This window comes from Phascolarctos cinereus, unplaced genomic scaffold (genome assembly GCF_003287225.1).
Source record: "Phascolarctos cinereus isolate Bilbo 61053 unplaced genomic scaffold, phaCin_HiC Scaffold_1;HRSCAF=81, whole genome shotgun sequence".
In the NCBI taxonomy this organism is placed as follows: Eukaryota; Metazoa; Chordata; class Mammalia; order Diprotodontia; family Phascolarctidae; genus Phascolarctos; species Phascolarctos cinereus.
Genome location: NW_027555514.1, coordinates 235821980 through 235843159, shown reverse-complemented (window position 1 = coordinate 235843159; position 21180 = coordinate 235821980). Strand labels below are relative to the sequence as shown.

The 21180-nt window shown below is 36.4% G+C and overlaps 1 protein-coding gene across 1 annotated transcript in view; it reads right to left on the bottom strand.

Annotated features, from left to right (window-relative positions):
- CNOT2 (CCR4-NOT transcription complex subunit 2) overlaps positions 1-21180 on the bottom strand; it is a 183157-nt gene that overhangs the window by 41526 nt on the left and 120451 nt on the right. Inside the window, 1 exon segment of the mRNA XM_020990249.2 lies at positions 1700-1766. Coding sequence (XP_020845908.2) covers positions 1700-1766 — 67 coding nt within the window.

Genomic DNA, 21180 nt, shown 5'->3' with positions numbered 1-21180 from the left:
GCATTTAAAAAAAGTCTTACTGATACTCTTTTAAAAATGTTTAGCACTGTACACCAAGCCTCCTCTTCCCAATAATGAAGCAAGACAAATCAATGAATTGGTCACGTTTCAGAGCACATGTCTGATTCTGCAACTCTAATTCATCACCTCTGTCAAGAGTTGGGAGGCATGTTTCATTATTAGTCTTTTGAAGTCATGATTGGTTATTGTTAAATAGATATTTTTCTTTTTATAATTTGTGTAAGTGATAACCTGGTTTAATATAAAAGAAAATGCAATTTACTAATTTAATTACAAATACAAACCCTTTTTTCTCCCAAGGCATATGAATTAAGGCAATTAAAAACCTGTATATATGATACAATAACTGGATCAAAAAAGAAAGAAAAGAGAGTAACACAGATTGTAAAGATATTTGTATTTTATCCTCAAATAACAGTACTAACAATACAGTTAAAACTTAACAATTTATTAAAATTGCTTCTAAATTTTACCATCTTACTCATAACACCCTAATGCCTACGCTGTAGAGACAACTGGTCAAGCAATATTCACTAAATACCCCCTTAGCAATGCCTGGTTCTATTCAGACAGTCATCTAGAAAGTAAAAGTCTATCTGGAACACATGGTAAGGAGAAAAGATACTTAGCTACAGCAACTACAGTAATCATCCACAACTGTTTTTGTTGTAACTGGGATATAGTAATGATATCTTTTTTTAAATTGATACTCAATTTTAATTAGTTGTTTCTTTCTTTTTTTTTTTAAAGGCAATTGGGGTTAAGTGACTTGTCCAGGGTCACACAGCTAGTAAGTGTGAAGTGTTTGGTCTGAGGCCAGATTTGAACTCCTGACTTCACAGGCAGTTGCTCTATCCACTGTGCCACCTAGCTGCCCCTATTAATGATATCTTTAAAAATTTTAAATAACAATCTTTTAAGTTGTTATTTGATTTCCTTTTTAATATATAATTTTATCACCAGATATTATCAGCCATTCCATAAACTGATATGTTACTTAATAAGCTATTTCAGGTAAAACATGGAAATTCATAATTATAATCTCATAAACTAAATTAATATGTACTATTAAACCCTCTAACTGGCAACAGCTGTGAGGAAGACAATTTTGAATAAGTCAGAATTACAAAATATTTTTAAAGAATAGAACGTGTAATTGTAGAAAGAGAACTGATACCAGCCAGAACTCCTGGATTCTAATCCAGAATATAGTCATGAATAAGTCAAATAATCTAACTGGGCCTCAGTTTTCCCATCTATATAATAAATGAAGTGGACTATAAGGTCCTTTCCATCTCTTCTAGTACTGTAAAGACAGAGTAATACTGTGGCAACTAATATGGAGCTGTGCAAAAGAGAAGTGTTATTTTAATCTAGCTAAAGTTGTATTGAAGTTTGAAAAAATATTAAATATTATTTGTATAAGTAACATTTTTAGCATGAAATTGGATTCTCTTAAAATACCTGAACCTTGTAAGTTATCTTAAGTAATATCCTGGCAAACTTGTGCAAATTATAGCACATTCTAAATGAGCAAATTATGAATTAATGAGGTTTTATCATAAGAATGCATATGAAAAAAGACTGAAAATGCCTCCTCTTTTGAAATTCCCCATTAATGCACATATAGATAGCTCTTTATTAAAAAGGGAACCCCGAAATAAATGCAAATTCTTACTTTGTTGCCCGTATAAACTTGCCCCAAACTGAGACAGCTGACCTGATGTTGATGGTGATGCCAGCATCTAGAAACAAATTAATTATATTAGAGCATAAAGAGCTACACACAGCACTCAATGAACTTAGACTTTAGTAATGTTACACATGTTTTATATGCTACTATAACTGTAATTCATCCTTATAGCTCTCAAAGTGCTCATAAGATATGAAGAACATAAAATGTAAGCATAAAATATAAACAATTTAAAAAATCTATTAAATTGGACATTTCTTAGGTACATAATAAGTAGGCAAATTCAAACTGTAAAAATGAAATTAGTTTTCTGTGAGTATGGAATTTTAAAAGTTTTACTAAACTATTACATTATATACTGAATATACATTTTTAAACATTTCCTCATGAAGCTATAAATCCAATTAAAAAATTCTTTCAAAAATATAGAAGTGTAGCATCCATATTATATTAAAAGAGATTATAAGTCCACTGACAATAGAAACTGATAATTGGCTCAGGATATAATCAATGAAAAAGCTAGACTGTTTTATATACTTCTTAGTGCAGTTAATTATTTAGTAATTATTACTTTTTTATAATTGATTATACATATATTTCAAATAAGACTTTCAAACTAGTTACAGTATTCATATTAAGAGGAAAGTGGTCAAAATATTAAGAATGAATAATTACATGTATGGAAATTTGGGTTCTTTTAGGGCTTATTTCTAAAAATCCCAGACCCAAACCATCAAAAAAAAGAGGCAAATACTTTCAATCTACTCATTGCTTTTCAAGAGACATGCTTCTAAGATCAATCTAAATCAATCAATTTAACATGTATGAGAATTTTATCCCAAAGTCAAAATTTTGTGAAAAGACTGAAAAAAGAATCCATGATTTAACTAAGAGATATTAAAAAATTATTTGAAATCTAATGATTCTAGAATTTTAAAATACCAAGTCCAAATTTCAAAGAACTATCAAAAAAGTAACTGAATAGCTGATTGCTGCAAACACTTCACACTTGCATTTTTCGATTCAATTCAACTCAATTCAACAAACTATATAAAGTTATACTATTAAGTTTATTCTTTGTGCAAACTACAGTATGCTAAAAGCTGGTTCTATGCTGGATACTACATTAAGTTAGATAACTATGAAGCATTAATGTGGGGCAGGGTGATAGTGTTAAGGGCAAACACTGAAATGATTATAAAATGAATGAAAAAGCCAGCACAAGAGCAAGAGCCACACCCTTTAATAAATACAGGTAAAGAAGAATACACAGAGTGCACTGTGTGCTCTTGCTGTTCTTTGAGGTGAACAAATTATAATTATTAGACAGAAGGACCACTTTGTGGATTTCATTCAATAACAAAAGGACTCTGGGTACAAGTGTGATTTTAAGAGGTCTCAGAAAAAAGGAAAAACAATATTTGTTATGTTTAAAAACAGATATTCCATGATAATGATAAGGTCAATGGTAATTACAAAGTTCCTTGATTGGATGTTTTATGGAAGGAAGAATGTTCTATCCAACTGCAATTTTGAGAATGTACTTTTCTAATGTGACATAATGAAATTACAATTAGACATTTCTTCCTATTCAATCAAGGTCCTCCACAATTTGACTTTATCCTGTCTTTCCAGTCTTACCTTTCACTATTCTCCTACAAAAGCCACTATTCACCAGCTAAACTGGACTACTCATTTACAGTATTTAGGTTTTCCTTTTTCTCCCCCACTCAGGACATTTGTTCCACCTCAAATGCCCTACAATCAATTTGCAATTCTAAAATGCCACCCTTTCTAAAAACTCATATCCCAGATGAACACAGAAAAAATTTGGTCTTCCTTTTCTAACTTGCTCTGTTTCCAACCTGGGTTTACTCCTAGTGGCCTAGTGGCCCCCCACTGAAAGGTCTCACCATATTCAATAAGCTTTAGCTCCGATGCAGCTGAGAACATCAGGGCTCACCCTTTCAGTTTCTGCCTCTCTAATAGCAAGAATCACAGGCAAGCACCCCCATTTTAAAGAAGCATCTTTAAAATTTACTTTTGCATAAAATCATACGTCATGGTTACCTATCTAATGCACATTTCATTCTGTTTGCATATCAAATGTATAAATGTTTTTAATGCCTGAGAAATTATAGATGAGGTTACTCAAAAGAACAAAGTTGTTTGCAAAGAAATATGAGATTTCAAAAATTGTATGTTAATGCTAAAGGATGAAATCTACAAACTTGAGGTGACCTGCAATCTACACACTGTCCATCTTTCCTTCTCATTTCCCTTAGGAATGGAATGCTCAGAGCTAGCATTGACAAACTCCACTTAATATTTTCTAACAGTTGCACAGGGAGGAGATCAACCACTTCACAGTTGAACATTCCCAAATATGAGAAATACTACTTAAAGATAATGGTTTTGCCCTGACAAATCTTTGGTAAACAAAAAACATAAGTAAACTAGAGGAAGGAGATTTACAATTATATGTAAAAGTTCCTGTCCGTAACCATTATAAACTGAAATGGGCACAAAGCTACTGCATTGTCTTTAAAAACAGGACAGAGTTTTATTTATGCGCAACAGATTTAAAGGCACTGTGGTGGCCTCAATCTCTCATGACAATTATGTTATATAAATTCTATGTCAATTCTATTACTAAAATGAAATCCAACTTATAAATGAAAATTGCCTAAAAAAGAGTAAGAAAACATGGAAAATAACACAAGCAAGTAAGAAACAAAAAAGGGAGAAAGGTGTAAAGGGTAAGAAAAAAATTTAATGTAAGTGCTTGATACTTTATGAATGAGATAAAGAATTATGTCACTCATATTCAAGTTAGAGATGATTAAGAATATAAGGAAGTGAGTTTTTTCATCAAAATGCTACTTTTTACTACAGAGTTACATACACTGTAGAAGTTTGAAGGAAAATATCAAAAAAAAGTCCCTATGGCAAATCGTCATGCTTCTCAGCTGCCTTGATTCAATCAATCAATGCAACTGAAGAGTTAGTAATAGCAAAGAAGATCCAGCAGTGAGGACTGCAATGCAAATTTTCAGCATCTGGCTCCAACTTATTTTGCTAACCTTATTTCATACTACTCATCTTAATATACTCTAAGTTTTGGGCATGGTATCTCTCTTTCTTGACTCATATTTATAATGGACTCCTCCTGCATCCCCATTCCCCACCTGTAAAAATCTGTCCTCTACTTTGAGGTCCAACTTTGGTGCTGCCATCTTCATAAAGTTGTCATCTGAAATTCATGTCTCCCTCCTTCACGTCTTCTCTTGCTCTGTCTGGAACTCACCTTTGACCTAGCCATACTATTTTGGATCACAGTTATTTGTATAAACATCTTATTCTACCTCACCCAAGATTACAAGGTCCTTAAGAGACAGCATTTGTATCTCATTTTATCTTTGCTACTGTTGGCACTTAGTACAACATCTTATACATGCCAGGCCCTTTAGAGGCTGCATAGAGTAGTGGGTAGCACTGTTGCTGAAGTGAGGAAGACCCAGGTGCCTCAGACACTTATTAGCTATGTGAATCAAGGCAAGTAACGTAATCTCTCTGGATCCTCCAGCTCTTCACCTATAAGATGACAGGTAACCTTGTTATGTGGTAATTGTATACAATTATAAATAACCCTAACTCTAATTTTGAGATTCAACTTGATAGTCTCCAAGGTCTCGTCACACCACGTATCTATGATCCTTATAACTGTCTGCTAAATTGAACTTTATTTAAAAAAAAAAGTGGTTTTCAGTTTTCTTCAATATATGCCCAGGAATCACAAGTTCCTGATAGTGAGCCACGTAGACTGGTAACTTTGAACCCAAGGACCTTAGCAGTTAACCCCTAACACTTTATTTTTAATAGATAATGAACTTGAAACCAGAAAGGCTAAAAGGGCACAACTGTACATACTAGATAGAAAGGAATCACTCCTAGAATCCAGGTCTCCTAACTCAAGAGTCTAGTGAGTGCTATACTCTATTCAGAGCCTTTTGTTGGTTTGTTTTAGGAAGGTTAGGGTGGGAACTCCCTAATGGGAGTTTGGTATTCACAAATGACTACACTTGAAAACTCATGCCCAAAGAACCTGGCAAAGAAAGAAAATGTGTACAAGACTAAGGGACATATGATAAAAATCTTCTTAAGATTTCTCAGAGTTTAGAAATTTAATGATGAAATTCATTCGATTATTCAAACAAAAATGAAGAAAATATACAGACAGTTCTTTAATATAATCATTCCAGTAACTTGGCTCCTGTAAGTTTGATGGGAACCTTTTAATTGTCTTTCAACTGATTTCACTTTTTTGAAGATAATAAAACTTTAGAAAGGAATCATCACAAGGAAAGACAAGACCAGCTTACAATTTCGTATTATTTTAAATGATGAAAAGTTTTAAATATTAATATTCTCCAAAGGTGTAAAAAGAAATTCTACAAAAGAAAAAAGATACTTGAGGATGAATACAGAACTCAAAAGAGAGGCCAATGGAAATATTCACTTATTCTATTAACTTTTCATTAGTAATCTGATAAACACAAACTGTAATTAAGAATTATCTTGCAAATAATTCCAAAACAATGTTTATTGAGCTAGCTATCCCACAAGCAGTCTGAATGAGCTGACTCTAGAAATTCAGTTCAAAGAAAGTAGTTAGGCTATCTTTCAGTAGTTAACAACTTCAGAAGCTTCATCATAGACAAATATTATACTGGATGTACAGGTAGGCAATACAATACAATAAGCGTGGGATTTGAAGTCAAATCACCTGGGTTCAAATTCAAGCTCTACCACTTCCAAAGCAGGGAGGGCACTCCTGGTCAAACCCCTTTACTTCACTGAGCTACAATGTCTTCACCTAAGGACTTTCAGAAGCCTTTTAGTCCAAATCACTCATTTTACAAACACAGAAATTTGAAGCCTAGAGAGGTCAAATGATATTTTCAAGGTCACACAGGTAACAGTGGCAGAGCCAGAACTGGAACACAGTTCCCTTAGCTCCAAACATACAGTGAGTGTTCTTTCCACTGTACCACATTGCTTCTTATGGCAAACAATAATACTGTTTTCAAGGGCAAAAAAGTTTGAGAACTGCCAACTCAAAATCTATCACACTTGAAATGCATGTAGAGACCCATTAAAGTCAATAATAAAAAAATGACATTTAAGTGTAAAAAGATTCTACATCTGTGTAGAGAAGTGCTTAGTTTAACCAAACGGCTAATTTTTAGCCATTAATTTAACCTAACAATAATTAGAAAGATCAAAAAAAAAGAACCACCCTGCGATTAATCCAGACTAGCTTTAAGATTTAGTCAATGGGTTATAAACCTTTGCAACTAATTTGATAAAGCAAATTTTAAAATGTAAAATTATTATTATGCTTTTTCCTAAGTGCATGTGGGATTTAAAAATATTACTCATCTTTGAATGTGCTGAACAAGAATAATCTATTATTTCTCTTGAAAGTGTTCTGACTGAAGAAGTGTTTAGCTTTAAAAACATAGCTATAGATATAGATGTGTGTACAGACACACACACTATTTGCAATCGTATCAGGTATTTTGGATATATTAACAAGAGTTAATGTACTTCTAACAAATATTTCTTTATTTCAGGGCTCAGGCTGTGGCCACACTTGCTTTGCAAATTAAAATAAAGCAGGTAGTGACCTATTAATTAGCATTAAACCACCATAAAATCCAATTTGTATACTTCAAAATTTTATATCTAAAATATTCCAATTTACAAAAACTTTTCAAATTCATATATGTAAATAATTCCTGTTTATAAGATGCATGCTTACATCTGTGTAAACAGTAATGGAATTTTAATTTAGTTCACATATCATATGATCTTTTCCTCTATTACCCTGCTAGCTAACAATGCTCAATAACTAAAATTATCAATAACCCAGAGGAAAAGTATAACAACACAAAACAATGCTAGCCTAAAGTAGTCTCTAAGCATTTCAGGATGAAGTAAGTTAAATAAAAGACAAAAAAAAAATTAAGTGTCCTCTGATAATGCAATTTGCTGATTTCTCACCAAAATATCATATGGCTTCTGAACAAAATAATTCAAAAGGAGTGGAATATTTAATGTATTACTTGTAAAAATCTGAATGTAGTATTTGTGATATAGGACAGATCATAAAGCCACTATGACCTGAGATTAGAGTGCTAACACTGAAGACAAAGAGTCATAAATATGGAATGAAAGAGTAATCTATTTTGAGTATATGATATAGAATATTTAAATGCTTTGGAAATCAATAAGAATTATATATAATATATATTGTTTGTGGCAAGGAAAATGGAGACAATCTAAGTCATGAACAATTGTATTTCAAATCAAATTCTCACCATCAAGGAAGACCTGATGGCTGGGGTGCATGTTATGGGATCTCTGGGGGAAAATGACCATTTCATCTAAGAGCTTGTGATTTAAAAAAAAAAAAAAAGTAAAATTGGAAACAGTCTCACAAGGATGCCAGATTTGGAGGACAAGTCTCAAAAAGTTAATTTAAAGAATCAGTAGTGCAGAAATAACAGAATATAGAAGTAGCTGGTGTTGAAGGAGCTTCAGCAGACAGGTCCATTAACAATACACTGGCTGTTACCTGCCCAACCACTCTGAAAAGCAATTTGAAATTATGCTTTAAAAAGTGACAATTATGGCTATATCTTTTGAATCAACTGTTAAGTATATATCCCAAAAAGGGCCCACATATACAAAAATACTGAAAGCAATACTTTCTGCACTAATAGGAAACTAAGCATATAAATAACTACTTTGGAACGGACAAACTGTGATATATAAATATAATTTAATACTACTGGACCATAAGAAATCACACATAGAAATTATGCTTATATTTATATATATTTGTATATTTAAAAAATGCAGAGAATTATAACACTTATTTGAACCAAATTTGAACTGATGAAGGGTGAAAAAAACAGACCTAGTAAAATAACACCCATAACTACAACTATATTGTAAAAGTAAAGAATAAAATAAAATAAAATACTGTATAATGATAATGACCAAGGCTGCCCCTCTAAAAAGACTGGGGAAAATGTGCCCTTCCCCCTTCAGTCAATAATCATTTAATAAACACTTACTTTGTGCTAGGCACTATGTAAAGCACTAAGGATATAAAGACAAAAATGTGGTGCCTTCCCTCAAGTAAGTCAAATTCTAGTGGGGCAGAAATGTTAATAACTAGGTACATATACAAAATGTAAGGAAATGGGGGCGAAGGTAATTTGAAAGTGGAAGGCATTAGCAGATATAGACAGTGAAAGTGGATGGTAATTCCAGAGAAGATACTAGAAGGTGAGAGGGCTCAGAAATGTTTCCTACAGAAGGCAAGATTTGAACTGAAACTTGAGGAAATTGAGAGAAGCCAGTAGATGAAGGTGAGGACGGGAGAACAATCCCACCATGGAGGAGGCCAATGCAAAGCCATTGAGAGAAGCCAGTAGATGAAGGTGAGGACGGGAGAACAATCCCACCATGGAGGAGAGCCGGAAGCATTGTGCCTGAGGAACATCAAACGGATTAGCGCTGCTTCATCACAGAGTAAATGGACCATAAAGGCAGCGATATGTAAGGCTGCAGAGGGCTCTAAATGACAACGGTTCTTATATTTAACTCTTGAGGTAACCGAAAATCAATGCAGTGTATTGAATAGGGGAGTAACATGGTCAGACTTGCACTTTAGGAATATCATGTTGGCTGCTGAATGGGGATTGGAGTGGGGAGACACCTGAGCAAGGGAGACCAATTAGAAGATTATTGCAACAGTCCAGGAAAGAGGCGGCAGAGACTAATATTAACATGCTGGCTATGTGAGTGAAGGAAAGGGGATGTATGAGAGATTTTGTAAAAGCAGAAATGATAAGATATGACTGGATATGTGGTCTAAGTGTGAGGAGATAAGAATGACACTGAAGTTGCCAACCTCAGTAATTGGGAGGATAGTAGCATGCTCACAAGTAACAGAAAAGTTTCAAAGAGGAAAGAGTTTTGGGAAAAAGATAATACGTTCTGTTTTGGATATGCTGAATTTGAGACACCAGCTGGTGATGCAGGACTGGGGCCCAGGAGAGAGAGAGAGAGAGAGAGAGAGAGATGATGAATTACAAGCATAGACATAATAATCAAACTCATGAGAGCTGATGAAATTACCAAATGAAACAGTATAGAGAAAAAAGAAGGCCCAGGATAAGAGCCTTAAGAGACATTCGAAGGTAGTAAGCATGATATGGATGAAGATCCAGCAAGAGAGTAGGAGTATTCAGAAAGGTAGGAGTAGCCACAAAAAAACCAGAAAGGATAGAATATCCAGGAACAGAAGGTGATCATTTACCAGTTTCAAATGTGGCACAGAGGTCAAGAATGGAGAGGACTGAGAAAAGGCCACAGATTTGCCAATGAGGAGATTAAAGGTAACTTTTTAAAGATCCATTTCAATTGAATGATGAATTTAGAAACCAGACTTAAGAGGGTTAGAAGTAAGTGGGAGGAGAGTTAAGTGAAGGCACCTAGTGCAGACAACTTTCAAGGAGTTCTGTAAATAAACAAAGAGGAGATTTAGGACGACAGCTTATGGGGATGCCCCATCAGCCCAACGGCTACTCCTAATTCAGAGCTTTTTAGGGTTGAGGAGACATGAAATGTATATGTAAGTTGAGAGACAGAGAAAGAGATGAGAAGTATTACACATACTATCAAATAAGGTCAATGTGTTGCTTTGCTAGACTGCTTCTTTTTCTTTTAAAATCTTACAGGGTAAGTGAAGGGGAGGAATATACTTAGAAATGAATGAGAGAATAACAAGAAATGATAATTTAAATATATAAATTATCAAATAAACAAGCTAATTTCATAAATAAGGAAGAAAGACTAGTTAGGATCCCATGAATTAAAGTTCGACAAGGAGTACAGTACAGAAGAGAATCTCTCAAGAATGAAATCAGTTAGAAAGAAAAAATAACTTCAATAAGAAGGTAAATGGGAGGTGGTTTAAGGAGAACAATGTAGAACGTCAAAAACAAATTTAGATTTTAGAGACAAAAGATAGAAGTAAGGACAGCTAATAAGGAAGATAAATACAAAGTATGTTAGCCTTTTCCTTAAGAATTGTGCTACGAGTACTAATACTCAAAATGAGCTAAGTCTGAAGAAGAAAGCTAAACTGAGCACAATAAAGGTTTGGGGTTTTTCGGGGTTTTTTGGCATGTCGGAGAAAAGAGGAGAGTTGAATTAGTGATATGGAGTGGATGAAATGATGACGACAGATGGAAAAGAGCACTTTTGTCTGGAGACTCAGACAAATGACATATTAAAATATTGGGAAAAAATGCCAGATATGAATGCTGAGGTACTATTAGTTATTGTAGAGAATGACAGATATATCACAGGATTAGAGAATGGCTAATGTTCTGCTTTTCAAAAAAACAGATGAAAGAAAAACAATCTCTGAAGAATTAAGCAATAAGCCTAACATCCATTCTTGGTGAACATGTAGAAAAGGAAAGGGATAATCACAAAAAGCCAGCATGGAAATTCATCAAAACAAGTCATGCCAGACTAACCTCTTTTCCTCTTTTGATAAGGCTGCAAAGACTGGTCGAACAAAGGAATTCTATAGATATGGTTTACTGACATTAAAAAAAGACATGAAAAACTGGACATTCTCATATACAAAGAACAAAAAAGGAGAATTTTACCATGTAATTTGTTTCTTAAGTATATATTAAGTTTACCCCAATAGTACCAATGATTTACTGTTCCCTTCTGAATTCCATTCTGCTCTCTTCTATACATTTATTAGATGTTTCATTGATGCATTTTTCTTTTCTATTTTTTTTTGTCATCACTGTTACTCCCCCTCTTTCACCTTCTCACCTCCTCCAAAAAACAAAATCCCTCCCTTGCCCCATTATATGAACAGTCAGGCAAAACAAATCCACACATGTCTGAAAATGTACACCTATTTTGCAACCCTAGTCAATCCCCTCTCTGCCATTACTCATCATCAGTCTTTTTGAGTCAGGCTTGGTAATTTCATTAATCAAGGTACTTAACTACTTAAAAGTTGTTTTTCTTTATAATATTGTCTCAGTTATGATTATTTTTGTATTTCCTCTATCTTATGCTCTTATACTTTTCCCTTTCCTTTGATCCTTATCTCTTTACAAAGAAGGAGGTAGTGAAAGAGAAGGAAAGTGATTAACACTAGTAATTTCTAACTGAAGTAGTCTGTTCCCACTCCTTTCTTCATCCAGTTCAGACTAAGACCACTAATTCTTACACATAATTTTTTTTCCCCTTTTAGTCAACACTTTATAATCTATCCTCTGAAGTTGAAATTTCTTTCCCTGTAGGGGTGTGCTGGAGTCAGCATGAACTGGCTTTAGAGTCCATTGTTAAATTTTCAACATGCGTACCTCAAAATCACCAAATACTACAAATCAAAGTTTGATTTATTGTTTTTCTTGGCTGTCTAGACTTATGAAAATGATGGGAAAATGCTGCTGGTGCAGATAAAGTGTGTCATGTATACAATGTATATTTATTTTTCAGAGATCCAGTTGTTAAACATTTACCAGCATGTCCCAATTCCCACCAAACCCTAATATTCCTTCTTAAATTCTCACCTCCTTTTTCCCTGTCCCAACCCTGACATGCCTGTTTCCCTGCTGAGTTTAACATACTTCTGTACCAAACCCTGCAATATTTTCAATTTTGCTTTTTCTGGATAAGACATAATTGTTCTCCTCACACTTTCCTCTATGTTTATATATTCTTCTTGCATACCCCAATTATGAGAAATAGTAAGTTCCATTTTCTTCTTCTTACTTTCTTCATTAACATATTCCTTTTTCCCTCCATTATCTCTTCTTGACCTGTTTTCCAGATCAGTTGTTTTTGATAGCAGATACTTTGCTATCTTCTTTATTTTTCCCCCAATATATTCACTGTTTTAATATTTCCTTGAAACCATTTAGTCCTGTTTGTTCGATATGGCTTTCTAGCTTCTAAGATTTTTATTCTCTTTCCAATTTTTTTCCTCAACAGCTATAATTTCATTTTTCTTAAGTCTCTTGCTTCAATTCTCCCAGCTACGCTTAAGAGTCTTTGTGGCTAAGGCATTATTTTCTCTGGGATTCTACTTTTGTGGAGTTAATCCTGGATTTCTCTTAATACACAGTATTTCTTTGTTACATTTTACGTTTTCTTCTTTTTGCTCCTATGTCCAGGCTCAGTTTCTGAATCAGGCCTTTGGGTGAGGTCCAGGAGCTATCCTCTCCTGCTCTCTTGGACTAAGTGAGCAGCCTATGTTTTGTCCTGCAGCTTCTGTGGTCAGGATACTGCTGTCATTTAAGGCCCTACCCTCTGACTTAGTCCCTGGCTTTTAACAGCAATGCAGGTGTTGACTGCAGCTTTCTCTGTATCTTTCTCCTTACACAATCCTCAAGGGGGGGGTGTACTGCATTCCCTGCTATGGCTCTGACAGGCTCCAATCAGGTCAGAGCTTTTATCTTAGGCATCCTTCAAGGATTTCAAGACCTGAGCCCCTCTATCATTGGGCCTACCTTGTCTTCTGCTGTGATCTAAATGCTTAAAGATGCGCCCTGCCTGGCCCCTTCCATCACTGAGCTGAGTGATCTATGGGGGCTGGCTTTCCCTGCTGCTACTCCAATATGCAAGGGCTTAGATCTTGCTAGCTTTAGACCTTGATTACAGGAGCTCGCACTGGCTTCTGCTTCCCTGAAGCAGACCTACCCACATTTCAGGCCCTTTGGGATTAGGATTAATGCAAGTGCTCTAACACTGAGTGCTAATAGTCTTCTGGACTTCTTATACAGCCTTAAGACTGACAAGAACAGCTGACTACTATCTATTTCTATGGTCACCAGTCATTGCTCTTTCTGATGCTCACTTAGACATATGCTAAAATACATGCAGGAGAACTGTGTTCCTCTATAGCCTCCCATGTTGAATTCTAGCTAGAAGTTATTATGGTCAGCCTAAGCTGGAGCACAGCATTTCACAAAATCTCCTTTGATACTCTAGTCAAAAGCTTGGAGAGATGTAGGCCAAACAACAGTACAATTAGATGAACTGTGATGAGGTCTCTAACAGGGTATTCTGGGAAGCTGTGCTTAGTTCCTGTGATGTTTAAACCTTTTCACATTGACTTGTATATAGGCCTATGCCTATATGCCAGATCCATCCCTTTTTTTCTGTAAACATATGTTTGTAGAACATATTAATGATACCTTTTTTCTTTACATTACAGTCTTTTTCCACCCACCGCCTTCTGACTGAACCACTGTTTGTGACAAAGAAAAACAATTAAGCAAGAACACTTAGTGTAAAAACTTTATCTGACAACATAAAAATGATCGCCTAGTATAGGCCCTTATCTCAATACAGACAAAATACTTCTCAAATTTTTAGGTGACAAAAAGCTGGGAGAAAGAGATAATGCATTAACTGACAAAATCAGGACTTAAAAAAATAATCTTGAGAGACCAGAACACTGTGCCAAATTTACTGAGGTGAAGTGTTTTCTTGGTCTGACTAGAGATTTCATTGGGGGTGCGTGCACTCAGGGAGTAAATCTCCCTGGTGAAGAAACTCCCAGTATCAATGCAGATTAGGCAACTCTCAGAGACTATATATATTGCAGAGATCAAACTAATAGGCACAAATACAAAGTCCTACACTTGGGTTCAAAAATCAGCTCCAGGCAAGGGTGAAATGGATAGATAGCAATTTTCTGAAAAAAAGATTCAGGGGTTTTAGTGAACTATTAGCTGAATAAGCTAGCAGTGCCTTGCAACAGTCAAAAAAGATAATGCGATCTTATATTGCATTATGAGAGGCACAGTGTCCTGATCAAGAAAAGAAAGAGCCTGATCAAATTAAATCTGAAATACTGCGGTTAGTTCTGGACTTGTAAGCTGAAGGCCACGCAATGCACACCTTTTAGCATTTGGAGCCACAGCAAGAGACAAGGTAGACTAAGTGAAAGGGGGCTTAGGTCTTAAAATCCTTGAAGGGCATCTAAGGTACAATCTCTGACCTGACTGGGGCCTGTCAGAGCCATTTCAGGGAATGTAATCCACTCTCCCTAGAGGATTGTGCAAAGAGACAGAAGGCTACAGTCAACACCTCCCAAGCCATAGAGATGAAGGGACTTAAGATCATGCCATGTGAAGATCAGAAAATCTCACATCAGGAAGACATCTCAGGGACTGACTTATCTAACCATACCTAGAAAAAGAACAACAACCCCTCAAAACAGACATCTACTGAAGAGACAGGCAATGCTTAGGCTTACTGAAGACTTAGGAGGACATGTCAGTTATCTAGCTGTATCTTTTTAAAAGGGAAGAACAGACCCATTCTTCTTGGTCCAAGAGGATATAAGTAGAAGCAATGGGTTCACAATTTAAAGAGAAATACTTAAATCAGACATAAGGAAAAACTTCAGAACAGTGAGAGTTGTCTAAAAGGAGAAAAGAATAGCTAAGGAGAAAGTGGATTCCCAGTGACCAAAGGTCTTCAAGCAAAGGGCTGAAAACTATTTGTCAAGTATATCATGGAGCAGACTGCTGGTTATTTAAAGGTTAGATTAGATGATCTGAGATTCCTTGCCAATTCTGAAATTCTGTAATATGAAGAGATTCTGTGACAAGTTATTTCCAGATCAAGAGGTAGGATGAAAATGGCATACTCTGGGGAATGATGAGAAAATTAGTTTTAGTAGTTTGAACACTACTTGATGGAAGATTTCTCTGGACTTCCCTATAAAGACAGAAATGAAACAGTCTCTGCCCTCAAGTACCTTCTACTGGAAGAACACAAGCACAAAGATAAGTAATATAAACTGCAGACAAATTTTACAAAGGGAATACTGACAACTGAGAAGAAGACAGCCATAGTGCATGGCACATGGTAGGCACTTAATAAATATTTATTGAATTGAACTGAAAATTCAGTTAGTTGTATGGAGGATGAAAGGGAGGGTACAGACCATAATGTAGACTAATTAGGAAGCCACTGTAGTGGAGCTTCATGAGCTCAAATCTATCTTCTGCTTTGCCTCCCAACTGGGGGGTAGGTTTCTTGCTGCTTCCTCTAGGTATGGTTTGCGGGGCAGCTAAATGGCACAGTGGATAGAACACCTGGCCTGGAGTAAGGAAGATCTGAGTTCAAATCCAGCCTCAGACATTTACTAGCTGTGTTTCCTCACAGAAGTCAAAGGAAAAAAGTGTATCCAAGTGGAGAGGGTCAACATCAATAGAGATTACAAAGAATTAGGACTCATAAAAGATCACTGGGTTTTGGCAGTTAGGTGGTGTTGAAAACTTTGGAGACAGCTATTTTAACTGAGCAGTAGGGTTGTAAGCCAAACTACAAGTAATTCAGAAGAGGAAGATGAGGATATGAAGGCAGTTGGTGTAGGTGATGACCATTTCTGGAAGTCTGCCTAAGAAAGGAAGAAGAAATGTAAGACGACAGCTTGAGGCAATGGAAAAGTCAAGTGAAGATTTTTTTAAAGATGGAGAGAACACATGTCACGAAGAAGCCAGGGAAGACAAAGAGATTAAGGATGAGAGAACAGAGAGAATTGTGAGGACAAGCTTCCAGAAGAGACCTGAGAAGCACAGGTTGGAAAAGTTGGCTTTGCAAAGAAATGGGCCACCTCTTAATGAGAGACTGAAAAAAAAAAAAAAAAAGGAAAGACTGTGGGATGGCAAGTTAAGGTGTGAAGCCCAGAGGAAAATGGAGTTCAGGTGGAAGAAGTGAAATAGAATATTCAAGGAGAGAGAAGTATTGGGATAGATATACAAGTTGTGATAAAGAACTAGTCATCAAAGAAAAATAATATTGCGGCAATGAAGGCCTAAGTAACATAAATTGGCCAGCTGGCATAGTTATGTAGCTTTCTCTAAAGGAGTTTTCAGCACTGAGGCTTTTCAAGGTAGGATAATGCATGGTTGAAGTGGTCAACTATAGGGTCAAGACTATGAAAAGAATGAAAAGGTAACAGACTGAGAGAACAGAGAATAAGGGGAGAGCTCATCAAAGGCACCAAGAGAGATGGACTAGAGTTCATAGTACGAACAAACAGGTTTAGGAGAAGTGGATTAGAGGGGGAGTTTGAAAGATAAGAGATTACAGCTGGAGAGAAGAATTTTGTAGTAATATAGGGAGGAAGTAGAATTGTTACAGGTGATGAGATTAAAACTATGACTATCCAAATGTGGATGAAATGGTATGAAGATGGAAGTAATGGGATTTTTAAGAAGATAATGAACCAGGAAGACTGTGCTCTGCACAAACCCAACCTCCATGCCTCTACCCCTAAGGAGAAGGGGGTTAGTTATCAAGGCCAATGCACTCTAGGCTTGGGAGGAACAGATAGATGGCAGGAACCCAACTCCACCATATCCAACCCAAAGGCTCTCTGACCCTGCCCTGAAGACCTAGATCAAAAGAAAAGGAGGCAGGCTTCACTGCTCCTGGCCTTTGCCTGGCAACACAACTCCACAAAGATCGAGCATTACAATTCATCTGCCACACTCTAATACTACAAGCTAGCAAAAACTTCCACCACCTGTTATTCTCCCTACCCCTGTATTCATCATTAGCCACCTAGGAGTACGCTGTCTCTAATTCAAAACTCCCCTTTTCTCATCTCCACATTTTCCTTGACCCTACTCCACCTACGTCTCATCCAGCTCAGCCCACTGTTTTCTACTGATCTGAATTTTTCATTCCATAGTCTTCACTCTGAAACATTTCTCAGCCCTCACTACCACAAGGCAATCGTATTTCAACTCCCTAATTAACTCACTACCTCACTGTCCACAATGGCTTTTCAAACTTTTTTTATTCCTCCTCAAATCTCCCATGTTTTTTTTCCCCCCCTCATCCTCTGAGCTGAGAATCTTGCTTCATATTTTACTAAAAACATTTAGGCCATTTGCTGAGTGCTAGATCGCTCTTTTCCTCCCTTCAACTCACCTTACTCAGATCCTTTCTGCCACTATCTCCTCCTTCACCCATGTCTTACACGAAAAGGTGGCTTTAACCTTTCCCAAAGCAAACCCCTTTTACAAGTGATTTCATTCCATCTTGTCTTCTCCAGCAGATTTCTCCCTCTATCAGACTTACTGTCCTTAGTTCATTATTCTTCTCAAGGAGTTCAGTACTTGGTTAACTCACTATCTCTCTTCCCTAACTCCTGCCTTAACCTAGAGCACTTAAAACATTTAGGTTGATTCTTCCTAAAATACCCTCACTACCCAGTTCTTTAATCTCCTCAAATTCCATGACATACTCTTACACTCTACTTCAGCTACACAGAAAACTAGGATAAAAAATTCTGACATCCCTTTTATCTAAAGGGTGATCTCCTCCTATGCCACACCCTTTCTAAACCTATACTTCCTTCCTCCACACCTCAACTTCATCACCTATTGTTGACTTCATTATAGCTAAACCCTATAGTTAAACAATTCACCTCCTTACTCTCCTCTACCCTCAAATACCACTACTCATCCCAACTCAAACCCTGAATTGCCCCCACCATCTACTTTTTTGGGGCCTATTCACATGCTCCTGAATAGAGCTGAAAAAAATCACACAACCATGCTGGATTTAGTATATTACAAATATCCAAGATCAACTGGGCCCTTGCTGCAAAGGCAATGATTTCATGACTCTTCAACTTATGCTTTATGTCATTCCTAAGAGAAGCTATTAAAAACTTTCTCTTTGAGGGATGGAGCCAAGATGGTGGAAAAAAGGTAGCAACTTGTCTGAGCTCTTCCCAAAACCCTTCCAAAAACCTTTAAATAATGCCATAAAACAATTCCTGGAGCAGCAGAACCCATAAAAAGACAGGGTGAATGAATCTTCCAGCCAAAGACAATTTAGAAGGTCAGCAAGAAAGATCTGTTACACCTGGGTGAGTCATGAAGCACAGTCCAGCACAGGCCACACAAGCACAGACCTGGCCCTAGAAACCCAGGAGCCGGCCTTGGGAATCACTGAATTGGCAACATCTGATTCCAGAGCTCTGAGCCCACAGATGGGGGGGGGGGGGGGAAGAAGGGTGTCATACAAGTGTCAGAAGGATATCACAGGAGTCTCTTTACTAGAACTGAGGCAGGACTCTGTTCCTTGGCTCATATTTGGATTCTGTTTCCCAGTCCTAGGTGACAGTCCCAGGGCAAGAACGAGCACTAGCACACCAGAGCTTGCAGCCACAGTGGAGCAGGGACCCTGGTCACAGTTCCAGGGCAGAAAAGATTGCTTGTGATGGCTCACAAACCAGAACCTAGGCCAGGAGAGTAGTAAACACACTTCTCCTTAGATCATACCACCTTGGAAGAATGGAAAAGTTACAGGTCCCTAAAAGTATCTCTGAAAACAGCTTCACAAAACTCCTGAAGCTTAGGACAGTGTGCCCTCCACCCTAGAAGCAGAGCCCTACTTTCACCAAGAGTTAAAAGTCAAGATATAGGCTAGGAAAATGAGCAAACAACAGGAAAAAATTCTGACCATAGAAAGTTACTATGGTGACAAGGAAGATCAAAACACACACTAAGAAGAAGAGAACAAGTCAAAGCTCCTACATCCAAAGCCTCCAAGAAAAATATGAATTGGTCTCAGGCTAGGTCAGGAAGAGCTAGGTCTTTGAAAATTAAGTAAGAGAGGTAGAGAAAAAACTGGGAAGAGAAATGAGAGTGATGCAAGAAAATCATGAAAAATGAGTCAACCAACAGCTTGGTAAAGGAAACACAAAAAATAACTGAAGAAAATATCACATTAAAAAACAGACTCAGGAAAATGGTAAAAGAGGTACAAAAAAGCCAATGAAGGGAAGAATACTTTAAAAAGCAGAACGAGCCAAATGGAAAATGAGGTGCAAAAATTCACTGAAGGAAAAAACTCCTTAAAAAGTAGAATTGGCCAAATGTAAAAAGAGGTACAAAACCTCATTGAAGTAAATCATTCCTAAAGGATTAGAATGGTGCAAATGGAAACTAATGACTTTATGAGAAATCAAGAAACAATAAAATAAAACCAAAGGAATGAAAAAATAGAAGACAACACGAAATATCTCATTGGTAAAACAAATGACCTGGAAAATAGATCCAGGAGAGATAATTTAAAAATTATTGGACTACCTGAAAGCAATGATTAAAAAAAGAGCCTAGACATCATCTTTCAAGAAATTATCAAGGAAAAGTGCCCTGATATTCTAGAACCAGAAGGTAAAACAGAAATTGAAAGAATCCACTGATCACCTCCTGAAAGAGATCTTGAATGGAAACTCCCAGGAATATTACAACAAATTCAAGAGCTTCCAGATCAAGAAGAAAATATTGCAAGAAGCCAGAAAGAAACAATTCAAGTATGGTGGAACCACCGTCAGGATAACACAAGATTTAGCACCTTCTATATTGAAGTATCTGAGAGCTTGGAATGATATTCCAGCGGTAAAGGAGCTAGGATTATAACCAAGAATCACCTACCCAGCAAAACTGAGTATTTTCCTTTAGGTGAAAAAAATGACATTCAATGAAACAGAGTACTTTCAAGCATTGTTGATGAAAAGATCAAAGCTGAATAGAAAATTGTCTTTCAAACACAAGACTCAAGAGAAGCATAAAAAGGTAAATGGGAAAGAGAAATCATAAGGTTAAACTGTTTATATTCCTACATGGGAAGATGATACTTGTAACTCTTAAGAACTTTCTCATTATTAGGGCAGTAAGAAGGAGTATATACAGACAGAGTGTACAGGTCTGACTTGAATATGAAAGGATGATATTTAAAAAAAATAAAACTAAGGGGTAAGAGAGGAATGTATGCGGTAAATTATCTCCCATGAAAGAGGCAAGAAAAAACTTTTAAAGTAGAAGGGAAGAGTGGGGAATTGAAGGGCAGTGAGTGAACCTTACTCTCCTCAGAATTGGCTCAAAGAGGAATAACATGCAGACTCAGTTGGGTACAGAAATCTATCTTACCCTACAGGAAAGTAGGGAGGGGAAGGGGATAACAGAAGGGGAGTGAGAGAAGGGAGGGCAAATGAGGGAGGGGGTAGTCAAAAGCAAAACACTTTTGAGGAGAGACAGGGTTAAAGGAGAAAGAGAACAGAATAAATGGGGGGGAAGGGAGGATAGGATGGTGGGAAATAGAATTAGCTATAGTAACTGTGAAAAAAATTTTTGAAGCAAGCTTCTCTGATAAAGTCCTTATTTCTCAGACATGTAGAGAACTGAGTCAAATTTATAAAAGAGACATTTTCTAACTGATAAATGATCAAAAAATATTAACAGTTTTCAGAGGAAGCAATCAAAGTTATCTATAGCCATACGAAAAAATGCTCTAAATCACTATTATAT